Below are 15,075 nucleotides of genomic sequence, written 5' to 3'. Positions count from 1 at the left end.
AAGACTTGGAACAGATTGACTCCCAATGGTAAAAATTCACAGCAGAAAAATTGTTTTTAGTTACTTACTCCTATTAACAGATATACATAACACATACACCTCCTGCCAACTTACCAAGGTATTTCTCCCTTTCTTCTCGTCTTTCCTTTGCCAGTCTTTGTCTTTCATCAGTTTTCAGAAATCCATCAATGGCTGAAGACAAAGAGGAAAAAAAAAGTCTTAAAAAGGTGTTAGTAAACTAAAACATAATCCAAAAGAAATTAATAAAATCCACAAAAAATAAATCATAACTACTGCATTTGACAACTCCAGTAACAAACCCAGTTTTGCATTTGCATGCACCAGGTTGACAGCCTGGGATTTGGGTTCATCTTGAGCACAATCTCCTGCCTTCTGCTGATCTCCAGGCACAGTTCCTCAGTGTAAGTGCCTGACTCCTCTTCTCAGAGCACACAAGCATGCTGCTAGTGCTTGTTTCAAAACATGCAACTTTCTTGGGAAAAACCATAAGGGTGCAATTAACATGTATTTATCTTCGTTAATAAGCTCGTTTTAGATTTTTTGGCTAAAAAGAGAAAGGTAGCTCAGAAAAGCAGTAAGCAGCTATGGGGCATCCCAGCCTTCATATTTATGGCTTCCCACAGCCCCACACTTTCCTTGCTCACCAGCAGCAGCTCGTTTCAACAACCAGCAATTAGCGCTGGATGAGGCCATGCAGGCAGCAGCCCTCCTGCCTTCTTTTCCAGGCAGGAAGCACTTTGTTTCTGCCTCGAATTGGTATCTAAAAGTAGGTTACTTCTCTGGGAGGAGGTTGCCTAAGGTTGTTATCTACCTGGATACAGACATCCCAGTTCTTTGCACAGCATGAGCAACTGAAAAGCCCAGCTTAAGGAGGCAGGAAGGCAGAGTGTGACACACAAGGTGCCTCAGGGTCACCTGCCTCAAAGTCCTGGGACAAGCAGCCAGCCAGACCTTAGATGGACCTCCTGCAATACCAAGGGTAAGGCCACCAAGCAGTGCCTTGACAGACCACCTAAAGGATGATATCCTTTTAAAACAGCTGACAGGGCCTCCAGTGCCCTCCTTTCTCTCTGTTTTCAGGAGCTCCTGAGGTCTGAGCAGTGCAAACAGGCACGGTATCCCACAGCACAGTTTACATCCTTTGCAATCATTATCCGGGCTCCCTGCTGGGTTACTGAATTATAATTAAGTCCCCTTCCCTTTTGCTCTGAGAACTGCAGTTTTTAATTTTATCAGATAAATGTGAGTGGAAAAGTCACATAGACTGTAACCCCAACTCGCTTCCTCAAGAGTAACACTTACAGGCTGCTTTTCAAAGGCATCCTGTTTGTGGGAACAAGGATCTTCCATAGGAAGTACCTTCCTGGACTGTTCTGAATGTCAGCCTCGGTGGTCCCCAGTGACTCGATAGACACACAGGTCTCAGCTGTGCCCTATTACAGTAACAGCTCTCTAATCCTCACACCATCCCTAATCCTCCTTGGCACACACAGACAGCGACAACCTGATGGCAGCCAGGCCGCTGAAAATTGGCATCATAGCTTCCAGATGGTTAATTACAAGTAAATTTGTGGGTCAAGTATATATTTAGTTTTTACCAAAGACTCATCCTACTTCCATACTAGTCCGCTTGTTTGCTCCCTTGGCTGCCATTTATTTCCACATTTGACAAGGAAGGAGGAGAGAAGAAGCAGCAGCTCAGTAAAACAACCATGGCTAAGGTTTGTAACTACTTTGAAGAGACCCGTAACAAGTAGGCAAGAAAGGGAATCCTGCTGTCAGCATAGTTACCTTACTGCTCCAGTGGAAAGTTTTTCAGAGATCCAAAAGTCAAAGCAACATGAAACCTAGAACTGAGTCTAGAAGCAGCAGGGGGAAGTGAAATCAAGACTGGATCAAGAGTCCCAAAGACAGAAGACTGAGCTGAGGCTTGAGAAAGGGAAAGAGATAAGCAGAAGCACAAGCCTTCTGTGCCAAAGGATATAACTCAGGTGGAGAGGTGGAACACGAAGCATGAAATCCAGGAAGGGGATAAGCTGGAGGAACAGGAGAGGAACAACAAGACAGTTCATGTTCATGGACTATTTTCACAAAATCCTGCACTGATTCCCATCACCCTCCCGCTTACGACAACTATCTCTGAAACCCATCAGCAAAAATATACCCCATTATGCCTGTCACTAAAATTACAACTAACTCATCTCTACTTTGATTGCTTCATGAACACAACTAGCAGAAGTGGATCTAAAAATCTTGTTTACAACTGCCATAGCTATCCCAAAGTAGAGGCACAGTTTTTCAGGATGGCTTTCTGAAGCACCTGGATGTCTCCACCCCACTCAGACAATATTGAAAGATCATAAAGGCTGTAAAATTAGATACTTAAGAAATGAGGATGCATCCAATTGAAACAGTCTGTACCATCCTTATTTTGCCTGGTCTTACACATATCTTATGCATTTTTCACTATTAGGTCTGTTTGATTATTTATTCAGTGCTTAAGAGGCGAACCAAATTCAAAGTTTTTAGTGTTTCTTACTTCATTTCTTTCTGAAACTGAAAAGTAGACAGAACTATATCTGAAGTCTGTCTTGGAGAACAGCACTCCAGACTTGGCTATAACACAGGTGAAACAACAAATATATGGAACTACTGCTCATTACATGTACAATGCACCACTGTGAAAAAAAACCCAAACAAACCAATAAACCAAAAAAACAAACAAAAACACAGTGGAAGAAAACAAACAGTATGCAATCCAGTAAGTACAGGCATCAAACACATATGCATGTGGCAAGAGTAGCATTAAAATAGCACAGGCATCCTCAAAACTTGACTTTGTGAATCAGCATGCCTGCCAAAAATCAAAAATTTGCTTGCCTTCAGAAAGTAAATATAGCTTTGAAGGACAGAATAACTATTCCCTGGGTAACAGCTTGCCCGTTGGGATGATTTTCGAAGGCCAAAATTAGCGTATTTGCTACACATCTTCATATAATATACATTATAAACACAGTGGGCACAGCAGTTGCCTGCGGCGAGGTATTTCATTAATGACAGGAATTCAAATTCCCTTTGACAAGACAGACTGCGAGCAGGAAGCTGGCACAGGTAACTGCCCTGGGAACATCAGGGCATCCCTGCCCGTAACAGGGAACTGCCAGCAGAGGGCAGGACAGGGTCTGAATCAACAAAGCCCCACAGCTAAAAGCTCTCACTGCGCTAAGTGACCTCAGGTTAACAGTCTGTATACGCAGATTTATCCTGAGCCTTCCTCGTATTTACAGCTAAGCCTCTGATCCCTCGGTGAGAAAGGCACGTAACAGCCAACAACATGCCTGAGTCAGGATGTAAATGCAGGCTGGTTGTGCCTTCTGCCAGCCACAGTAATGAATAGGAGACATTGGCAGATAGTTTGGTTATAAACATTTATTCCTAGACTTGCAGAAGAATAAGAAAACTGCTCAAAAAATAACATCAAAGATTTTACTCTAAGGAGACACACACAAATTGCTGCTAGTTCTTACTTCATCTCCCAGCCCTCCCTAAATCCCCCTTTCCAAAAGGTCACTCAAAGCCATAAATCTAACCACTGGGCTAATTCCTCAAGATTGGGCCTCATTTTTTGATTGAGAGGGGCCAGCTGTTCCTCTGGGACTTCGTTACAATGAGCATTTCCAAAGGAAAAGACCATAACTTAAAACACTTAAAATGTCAGCAGCAGTCTCACAGCACTAATGTCCCAGCTAATCCTGCAGGATTCCTTCAACACTTCCATGTTACTTTAAAACAGATATTCACAGAAGTGAAAACTGGCATATTAATCACTGCTTCAACCCCTTTTCATGGGTTTATTACCCTTTTTATGCAGGCTGATGAAACAGTGCCAGAGCATGTCCACACACACTCTGCTCTGTTCCACATACTGTTTGTGTAAGACTCTTGGTGATTGCTCAAGACGAAGAAGGTTGTCCTGTCCCGATGAGACACATGGCAAGATCGGTCTTTTGAAATCCACATCCTGTTTCTGGTGAGAAAACAAGTTCTTGAGCAGGACAATCAGGTTACTGGGAGCTGAGACTACATTTCAGAAGGACCAACCAGTTGCTTGGACACCTCCACTCCTGAAATTCACATCCGAGTAATTGTCAGCAGGTAAGGTCTCCATTCTTTTATATTTTCCCTCCTGCTTTGTTGTCCCTTCTGCTACACACCCTTCTGACCTCTGTAATATCCCACAGTATCTGCTTCCACAATGTGTTTATCCCCAGCAGATACTGAAGCCCTTGACAGCAGGCATCCTGACACAGAAGCAAAGTCAGCTGAGGATGTGAGGCCGGCTCTGTGTCAGTGTTCAACATACCGAGACCTTTGTCCATTCTACATAATTATGTTCAACACATTTAGACCTTTGTCCGTTCTGTATGACATTGTCCAACATTTTTAGACCTTTGCCACAGCGAGTGTCATTTACACTGATGTTGCTGTGTCGGTGAAATTCCCAGCCTGGATACAGTCTCGTCCCTAAAAACTTGCTTTCTCTCCCTTAAGACTGTTCTTGAGACAATAACAGAGACTTTTCCACCTGCTGCCACTTCTCTCTGGGGTACTACTGAATGAAGAAATGTTCAAGCTTTCAGTTACTGACTATACTTCAAGAGGAAAAAGTTATAAAACTGTATGTGATTGTACCTGGGTGACATCTTTTATTGGCACTTTTCCTAAATTTTAATTATAGTATATAGCTGAGAGGCTTTCAGGTAGAGGCAACACACAAACAACACAAGGCCTTTGCAGGTGTGTTCAGTAAGGTTAAATGGATTGTTGCCCTTTTTGATAATTGTTGTCTTTTTTACATTTTCTTTATTTAAAAATCTTAATATAAAGAATCAGAATTTTTCCAGTTTCAACTCCTTAATTTTTATCTTTGCCAGGATGGATTTCAAATATAATTGGAAAAGAAAAAGGGATATTTTTCCATTATGTGTAATTAACATACCAGGAGGGCTATCTGTTGTTATAAAGATGTTAAGTAGACAAAGTCATTAAAGGCAAACAGTTGCCAAACACAGTGACATTTCAGACACCCCAGGCTAATTGTCTGAGCAGTGGCCTGGTAGATAGAACAGAGAAGCTGTCAGGGACTGCACACTCTGATTAAGCAACTAGGACACCTGCCTTATGCTCCTGCTCCCCACCCTGAATGTTCAAATTATTGAGTCAAGAACTTTAGCTGTGAACTATAGTTACACAAAGAGTACAGTAGCAAAATACATCCTGCTGATATGTTTATTTAACGTGAAATCACTCCAAAATGCTGGCCAAATAACCTTGAAATAATATATACAGGTCATTTGGTGATCATGTATGCTAACAGCAAGGGTGGTCCCGTGGTGTAAAGGAGAGAACTCTGGACTCTGAATCCCAAGGACCTGAGTTCCAGTCTCAGTAGGACCGTCCCCTGGCAGTTCAGCCTCCCTGCCATCCCATCCGACCTTGGATGGTCAGCAGGGTCAGCCCCGGTTAGTACCGGGTGCTGTGACAGTCCCAAGGACTTCCCTGTCACTGTCCAAGCTCGCTCGGCCGTGGCAAATGGACCTCAGGACTTAAACGGTGGGGCCAGTTCTGTGCACGCTGTGCCTCACCTAAAAAATCCACTGCATAGGCTGGAAGGGCACACCCACATGGGGAGAGCCCTTCCCAAATCTTTGTTCATGAAGTCTGGCCATACATATTAACAGCAATATCACTGCATGGGGAGGAAACACTTGCTAAATATAAAAGGCAGCTCTCTGTTCTGCATGAGCCCACAGACACATTATCAGTTCCATGGGGCTGTGTGCTTTATGTGCGGCGTGTGCAGCCTTAGCAGTGCCCCACAGAGACTCCAGTATCAGGCAGGCACAGCACACACACCTCAAGAGCACTTGGAGAAGTGATAGGATATGTTAGCAGAATGTTTTTGCTTATGAAAACATTAGACAAATAATAACAATAGATTAATTATTTAGTTTACTGAACAGGTCCCTAGCAGACATCCCACCACAGTAAGCACACAGAAAGCAGCAGCAGTGTCAATGTGTGTTCTACACTGATGTTTTATTTATGTGCTTCTGTAATCTCTCAGGCAGAAAGGAGTCCAGAGGAGTAACCAGCACTTGATGGTGTCTTTCTCCAAGATTTAACACACATGAACATCTATAGCTGGATTTTTCAAACAGCACTAGACCACAGACCCATTTGGAATCTGTAGGTAGGATCTTCCCTTCTAGCCTGTCCAGCAACTTTCTGGAAGGAAACACTGTTATTCTGGAACAGATCAAAAAAATAAAAATACTGCTTTTAACCCACAATTAGTGCTTTGAAACTACTAGCGTTGGCCAAGGAGTAATTGGTGGCACTAGCTGGAAATTTTGTACTAAAACAGCAAGCAAACTCCCAAACCTTGAAGCTATAAACACTACAAATGAAACAACTTTTTTTCTATGACTAGAATTTTTTTTGTCTTTCATTCAATCACTGCATATCTCCTGAATTAGCAGTAGTCTCAACATGTATTTATGATTTATGCACAGACTAACTTGCACAGACTAGTTTCACTGACTTCAGCAGGACTACTTTGTTAAAACAGAAAATATGGAAATACCTTGTTCAGATCAGGAAGCCCCTGTATGACCCACCCAAGGCTGAAAAAAAGAAGCCCTATCACTTGCATACCATCATAGTAAATGTAAAACACATTTGTTGGAAGGACAGCAGCTATAAATACTGTAAACACTGCTTGCCTGTTCACTTCCCTTTAATTTTTTGCAAGAAAAAGCCTCACTGCAAAACAGTAACCCTGAAAGTAACAGTTATTTTGCCCAAGTCATCTAAGGGAAGCATTTCAGTATCACATACATTTGTTTCTCCATTGCAGTGAATTCAACCTGAACCACCTCATTTTAGGAACATACACATCAAAATTAAAGAAATTCCATTTATTGCTAGCAACTTTTGTTACGAAAATAAACTAGAAGTTTTTCATCTATAGTGTATTGTAGCACACTTCAATTTCTCCTTCAAAGGGTTTTGGACTTAAAATATACATTTATGTATCAATATCTGCTGATGTTACAGACTTATTATTATGTATTAGGTAACCAAAGCTCAGTGAAAAACCAGCATTTCACTGAGAAATTCAGATATTTTTAGCATCAGCAGACCAGATGGGAACTGCAAGTATCCATTTCTCCCACCTCCTGCTAGCTTGTAATCCCCAAATGTAGATTAAAACACACTTCCTATTCAATTTAATTGGCTTTGCTCATGTACGGCACTGAATAGTGACCTTACGCTGTGGTGGTTTTACAGTTGTCATTGCTGGGTTGTCCTCTCAAATGGCAGCTGAAGCACATAAAGACAGCAAAAGGGAAGGGAGAGCACTGAGCTGCTTTACCACACCCAGGTGGCAGGAGCTCTGGTGGAAGCCTCGCTCAGCCCTCAGGCGGGTAAGGAGCTGCCCTGCAGCCGAGTGCACCACAGCTCTCACTTTACTGTGCATTGTGTCCCTGCTGACAGCGCTGAATGCTTCTTCAAACCTTCACAGCAACACCCTATGCTGTGATTTAAACCCAGGGGGTGCAAAGGCAGAGTGTGCAAATATCACCTGAGGAAAACAGAGAGCTTCCCGGATGGAGCACTCAGGGCAGCTGGAGAGCACTGGGCTGAGCTCCGGTCCTCATGCTCTGGCTCTTGAGTGTCATCTCCTCCTCAGCAATGGGTGGCTGTGCTGCCTTCACTGCAGGCCAGACACCCCCATAGCCCCCACACCAGCAGTCAGCACCTGCAGTTCGGATTTGGCTTTGTGGCGAAGGGCAAGTTTGGGATGATTTTCCCACTGTGGCAGTAGCCCAGAGCACGCCAAGCTGCCCAGCCCGAGCACCCTGCTGAAGGCCATTATTCTGCTGCCAGAGTTCCTTTTACCCAAAATTAAACTTTCACAGCACCTGCACGCAGAGCTGCAAATCTCTAAGTTCAGGTAACTTAAGGGTCATGGGACAGCATTTTGGGGGAGGCCCAGCAGTCTCTGTACACTGTACATTCTGTAGACGCTGCCTTCCACTGTGGATTCCTTCTGCAGGGCTGGGTCTCTGCAGCAAAGGGACTGCCTGCAGATCGGCCAGCCAGGAAAGATAAAAAAAAGTCCTGTAATCAAACTCTTAGTTCACCTCTATGTCTAAGGACCCAAACAAAAGCATGACAAAAAACTAAAGCTTGCTTCTAAACCAACTTCAGTGAGAAAGTGTTCTTTTGGACCCTTGAGTAAACATGACAATGTTTTGTCATACATTCTCATAAACTGTAATTTAATGGGCAGTCCCATGGTGTAAAGGAGAGCACTCTGGACTCTGAATCCCAAGGACCTGAGTTCAAGTCTCAGTGGGGACCATCCTCTGGCAGTTCAATGCCTCCCTGCCATCCCATCCCGTCAGATCTCGGATGCTCAGCAGGGTCAGCCCCGATTAGTGCCAGGTGCTGTGACAGTCCCGAGAACTTCACTGTCACTGTCCAAGCTCGCTCGGCTGTGGCAGATGGACCTCAGGACTGAAACGGTGGGGCCAGTTCTGTGCAGGCTGGAAGGGCACCCATGTGGGGAGAGCCCTGCCCATATCTGCATTTGCAAATTCTGGCCATACATACACAACTTAAAAAATTTTTAAAAATCTACAAGTATAGGACTCACAAGGGGGAGACAGTGGTTTAGTGAGTGAGCGTTTCAGAGGTGGCAATTTGTGCAGAGTAGCATAAACATCACACTGCACACGTATGTATAGGGATGGTTCTGCAGACTCCTTTTACCAACTTTTTTTCATTTTGAGTCTAATTTAGTAGAAAAAGCAATAAAGATACCAGTGCTTTGAGGTTTGCTCCAAGTTGCAGCTAAGATATAGAGAACCAAGTTAGAGAACGAAGAAAACATATTTGGCTTCTAACAATGCTTACAGAGGTGTGACATGTTCTAGCATGGCCTCTTTTATCACAATATGTCTAAATTTTTCTTTCCCTAGATAGTAAAATTAACTTTTTAACATTACTTGCATTTCTCACTATACCCTCTCCTCCTCTATTAATGAAGATTTGTAGAAAGCTTTAGGATGTTTCCGTTCTGTTCTGTTCTTTGTGGTGAGAAAAGCGGATATAGAGCATTTAACAAAAGAAAAATCCATTTGCAATTTCCCTTAAAAAAAAAAAAAAAGTGTTGATGCCTTACTAACAAGACCTGCACCTATCAAGGACTGACCTAACTAACCTCCACTTTGCTCTGCCCCTACCTGCTGCTTTACTGACAGAGTGTATTGTTCCACACAGAAGTAGCTACCAGACATCAAATGCAGAAAGCGCATTTTCACTGTGATTTGGCAAAAGCTTCCAAGAGAAAGATGCAAAGCTGATGCAAAGTGGACATGATCAAGTGAACTTCACCCTCTGTGGACTTGATTACGATTAGGAGGACCAGCTGAAATGTTACTTTTGCTGTGCTTCACACTAATCATATTTCCCATGTATTTATTTCGGGGAGAGCATCCATTGATTATCAAAATTAAAACAATTTACTCTAGGAATGTGCACAGTAAGTCCTCATAGGGACAAAAAGCTTCAGCAACTAAATGTCTTTAACCTTCTTTCTTGCATTTTAGTAGATGTACTACGTCAACGTACTTAATATTTAAAACATTGTGTATAGACATAGTTTTAACTACATTTCTGGTCACTTTATCATGCAGCTCCTGCTTTTGCATTCCCCAGTCTCGGCCTCTATATATAATTCTTAATAAATCATATAATTTAGTGGGATCCAAACATTTGCCCATTTAAATCCAGAACACGAACTTTTCCATCTGGTGTTTATGAAGCCACTTGACCTCATCTGAGAATCTAATCATTCTAGGTCTTCCAGCAAGAGCCATATACATCCTTGTTGGAATTTCTGCCTACTTTTCTACCTGTCCTTCAGCTGTGAGCTTCTGACTCTCAAGGAATATCACACATGAAGCTTTCGATGGAATCAAGTCCACCTGCAAGATGCTGCTGAGATCTGACAAAGCACTGGCAAGCTGTGCCCCAGACAAAGAGAACAAAAATATTCAATTTGTAACGTATGTAACTTTGTATGATCGTTTCAAACAAATGTTCTTGATCCAACTATTTAATATTGGCCAATGTGCACAGAAAATGTTAATTAAGTATGTTAGAAACCAAACCAATCCCCCTAAAGGACAAGGCTCCAAAAGCCAGAACATAATTCAACTCTCATCCTTGTACTATATCAAAGGGTCTGAATTACTTGGAGGTCCAAGATGTCTAGGAAATACCTCAAAGTGGAGATTGCCTTAACATTGACTCAGGCAATCTAATTCATGTATGGGGCTAGTACAGTCTGCTGAAGGAGTCCAAGACAAAGAGGGAACAGTGAGACACAGTCACAGCTATAACTGAGACATGTCCTGCTCCCCCCTTTTCTGCTCCATTCTGATAGACACAGCATTTTATGGTTACAAAAGGCCTTGGACCTGTTAGATTAGTATTTGGAAGAATATTTTGCAAGGGGAAGGGATGCTACGGAGATGGACTGATACACAAATAAGGCTGATCATTTCTGCATCCCTTGAAAGAGTTATGTGAACCCATGTTCTTAAGTGGAATTTACTTGGATTTTCAGTGGTATAAAACATATTAATAAGATTAAGTCTGCTTTTTTTTACCACTGCAAAAGATAAATCTTAGTTTAATCTGTAATTTCTCAGAGGTTTATTCTCTGAGTTCCTGCTATAAATTGTATGAGCTCTTTATGCAAACTCAGAACACAGGTCACATTATATATGCAGGTTCTTAGCAAGCAGAATAATAAAGATAATTTGCTAAACCACAACTTTTCTACACAAGAGAGATGAGTGGATTATGCATCCACTCATTTTTCAAGTCTCAAAAAGCGACTTTTTTTTCAGGGTAAAAATTTGGAGCTTTTAAAAAGATTCACAAAAATCTATAAAACTAAAGGATAAAACAGAAGTACAAGTGACTAAGCTGTATGCAAAGTTCTTCTCTAACGATATGCAAAGATGAAAACATACACTGAATCCAGGATTGACAGCACACTTAGGGCAACACAAGAGGCCAATTAAAACATAGTGGGTCGCTAAGCTTTGCAGTAAGGAGAGCTTAGCACAGAGATCAGGTCCTGTATTCAGTATTTTCTGTCAAAGTTCATCTAAACTTTGGCAGTGATGTGTGGCAAAGCTACACGGGATGGAGGGAGACTCCAGTTTGTGCTGGAGTCTCCCTACCCTCTTTTGTGACCTTCATGGCCCAAACAGAAAGAAGTTGAGAGATGTATTGAATGTTATTTAACAACGTGCAGTTTTCACAACCAGGACAAGTCTGTCTCTGCCCCAGCTCAGGAGTGCTGTGCAGCAGCAGGCACTGCAGCCACAGGGGAGAACTGCAGGGACTCGACTGGCATTCCCTTGGCACTGTCACTGTATCTTCAGACACAAACAGGCTCTTGCACAGACATGTGCACTCTACAAGCATGGTGTTTTCTTTTCACTGTTACCTGAATTCATGTCAGAGCCCAGAGACACTGGCTCAAGACATTACTTTTGAAGAAAATGCAAATACTTATAGAATCGCATTTCTCAGAGTATTTTTGTTGATCCTTCAACCATCAGGAGAAGACTGACTAGATTCAGAACTAAGTCCAAACACTGTAAGTGTTAGACTTAAAAATTCAACATCAGTGCCCAGATGCTTTCTGAACACTCAAAAAAAGTAGAAATTAATATAAAATGTTCTAACAAAAAAGTGGTTTATATTTGTCTATAATTACAAATTTCTATTAAAAAGTTTGTATAGGTCTTACATCACAATGTAATTTTTTATTTATTCCTTCTGCCTCTGTATACTCTTGCACCTGATTTTGTAGCACTTTGCACAGCAAATATCTGGTTCACAGACTCTAATTTTTCTAATTATTCAAATTCTTTGAACAAGGGACTTTGAAAAAACCTTTGTGGGGCACTGAAAAGCCTCTTTTCTTAGAGGGCTGTGCCTCAACACTGGATTCTCTACTGAAATGCTCTCAGAGGTCAGGGCATTCATAATCAACTTCCTGCAGAGGGTGGTGAATTTGGGGGCACGTAATATGGGCAAGTTTTTACTGCATTCTGTGGTACCACCTGTTTTTACCATCTTTGTAGGAACATAACACACTTTATCATATCTGTCAAATTTGGTTGAGGCTGACTAATGTCTTCAACAGCTTATTATTGGTGAAAAGAAAGAAGGATAGACAGACAAAGGTGTGACCCTCTTCGTTATATTTTATTTTGAAGAAATACAGACAACTGAGTTCTTGAAATTGTTGCCAGACACTTGAAACCTGTATCAAAGTCCTCATTCATTTGAACGCCTTCAGAAATACAGTGATCCAGTGTATGATGCCCTACATCAATAAGGGGTTTCTATCTTCAAGGCCTCCGCTATTCACAACAAAATGGCCTTGGTAAAAACAAAATTCACAACCTTAAGAAAATCTATCAAAAACTATGGAAGTTTCTAGAAACAAAAATTACAAAATTCGCATGTTATGCTTTTAATAACCTAATAGTTCAGCAAAAAATCATTATATTCTTCTGCACATTTTCTGAACAACTCACCAAGATAAAAGCAACTAAAAAAATGGCAGGACACAGATGAGTCAAAACCCACAGATTTAAACACACAGTTTAAATGTTTAAGGAAAAAGACATACAGTGTCATGCTGTAGTAATTCAATGCCCGACATTTAAACTGAGAGGCTTACAGAAAGTCAGAGACAACATATAAGATGAATATTTTAAGAGAAGCTTAATTTAGTGCCATAACATTAGACTGCCAAGATAGACTGACCAACAATAAAAGAAGAATAATTTTCATTGGTAATTCCTTTTGGGTTACTTACAAAAAGCAGAGTGAGAAACTGAGTGCTTGCAGTTTATCAAAACATCACCGTTTAGCTAAAAAAGGGGATGGTAACAGAAACGCTTGAAAAGATCCCTTACATGGAACATACCAAGCTTTAAAAGGAAACAAAGGTAATTATTTGCACAAGTGAACAGTAGCATAAAAATACTAAGGTTGATGACTGGTGAATGATTGCTGAATTCCCACTCACAACTTTCTCCTGGGGGAGATGCCACACTGAATACACCGGCTCTAATCACACAGCCAGACTCTCTGGCACACACATTTATTGAATGCTATGACATAGCAAAGCAGCACGTGGTGTGGAGGAGCACATGGGGATAAAAAGAAAGCTCTTCAGTAGAGATAAATGCATGATGAATGCGAGAAATTGAAGGTCCCACATGCTTGTCAGGCAATACTTTGTTCTAATTCATTTTGAAAACAATTGAATAATGATTTTGCAATTAAATTATCTACTTGTAATACAATGTAATTATACATTTTGGAAGATAAAGGCTGGTTAGATTAATTCTTTCTAATGTGTGTTCAGACTTTGTAAGTGTACAATTAGCCTGTACATGTATTAGTTGGTAATTTCTATTTAAAACTTACTTTTTTATTTTCTTGTGTTCATTTGTTCTTCCCCTTGCCCCTTTCTGATGTGTTGCAAATGCAGTTTTAATAAAACAAGTATTGGTAGAAAATGTAACCTGACTTATCCTGCAAATAAAACAAATGTAGCTTTATTTGGTAGCAAAATGTAAGAATTTATCATCAAAAGCTTAATTAACATTCATTTTGCACCTAAACAGAGATAGCAGCATAATCTTGATTTAATTCTTGTACCAGCTTGTCGTCATCTTTCCTTGCCCCAGTGTCAACACTAAAGCCCAAACTATGTTCTTTCCTGCTTGATTATTTTTGTTTTCATGTCACAAAACCAGTTAGGCAGGAAGATCTAGTTTTATACAGTCCTTCAGTTCTTGACATTTGCACCATTAAATCTTGCTGTACAGTTACTCTATGTCTATCTCTTTACAATTTATTCCTTAACTTTGCCCTTCATATCTCACTGTGGTTTCTATTGAGACAGTGAGACTGCCCAATGTTCAGGCTTCCAGAATTGACATCACGGACAGAGTAGAGATATACACAAAACCTTTCCTCATTCCAAGAACCATATTCAATTATTTAAAATAAAACAGGATGATTTTTTTCAGTACATTAAAAAAAAAAGATTTAAAAAAACAGTAATAGGGTGATATCCTATTAGTCCGTCCACTGGATAGTAACTGAGTAAAACAATAGCTGTGTCAACAGCAAACACTGTACCAGGTTTCAGATATTTGTACATACAATGTCCTTCAAGTCTGATTGCTGCATGAATCAGTGATATTTATTTGTTTGGGGGGAGGTGTTGTTATTTTTTTTTTTAAACAGAGGCTTATAAGAGGCTTTTTCTTGACAGAAAATTAAAGCCTTAAAAACTGGTAATGCTACATTCTTCTATTTCTATCTTAAGCCACACATGCCCACTGCCCAAGCCTTTGATCATGCTGGGCCAAATGCTTCATACATGAAAGATGTTCATAAATAAACAGTTCTGTTAACACAGAGAAATGGCTGCTGGTGCACAAGTACCCAGAAGCCAGCAAGCCACCCATTTGTTGCCTGCACAGGGGCCACCAGCTGCTAACAGAAGGGGAGGAAGAGCTGTTCTGCTCCTTAATGCACATCCCAAGGAACCAGTAGCTGTTCCTGCATAATGACTGAGAAGTGATCAGATAAAGACAATTTCAGGGGAAAGAAAAACTGTTAGACTTACACAGCAATGTTTTGGGTTATCCCCACCCTGCTGTGTATTAACCTCTCTCTTTTTTGGTCATACTGCTCATGAGCATTTCCCCAGAATAAAGGTTGACATTTCAATGAGAGTCACCACGTTTTGAGTGCTGAAATAGAAGTATTTTTATTTTGTCACCTTAAAAAGCAAGACTTAGGATGAAGGGTGTCTTGAACACACATTTGCTGAAGGGCAGATTCCTACCCTATGTAATCCATCATGGC

The 15,075-nt window shown here is 41.0% G+C and overlaps 1 protein-coding gene across 4 annotated transcripts in view; it reads right to left on the bottom strand.

Annotated features, from left to right (window-relative positions):
• Nucleotides 1–15,075, bottom strand: part of MAP7D2 (MAP7 domain containing 2) — an 86,170-nt gene that overhangs the window by 37,226 nt on the left and 33,869 nt on the right. For all 4 annotated transcript variants that reach the window (XM_071553291.1, XM_071553072.1, XM_071553005.1 and 1 more), the window contains exon 2: nucleotides 115–192. In XM_071553291.1, coding sequence (XP_071409392.1) covers nucleotides 115–192 — 78 coding nt within the window. The remainder of the gene's footprint in view (nucleotides 1–114; nucleotides 193–15,075) is intronic.

The sequence above is a fragment of the Pithys albifrons genome, chromosome 1, assembly GCF_047495875.1.
Source record: "Pithys albifrons albifrons isolate INPA30051 chromosome 1, PitAlb_v1, whole genome shotgun sequence".
Classification (NCBI taxonomy): domain Eukaryota; kingdom Metazoa; phylum Chordata; class Aves; order Passeriformes; family Thamnophilidae; genus Pithys; species Pithys albifrons.
This window is presented reverse-complemented; position numbering and strand designations above follow the sequence as displayed.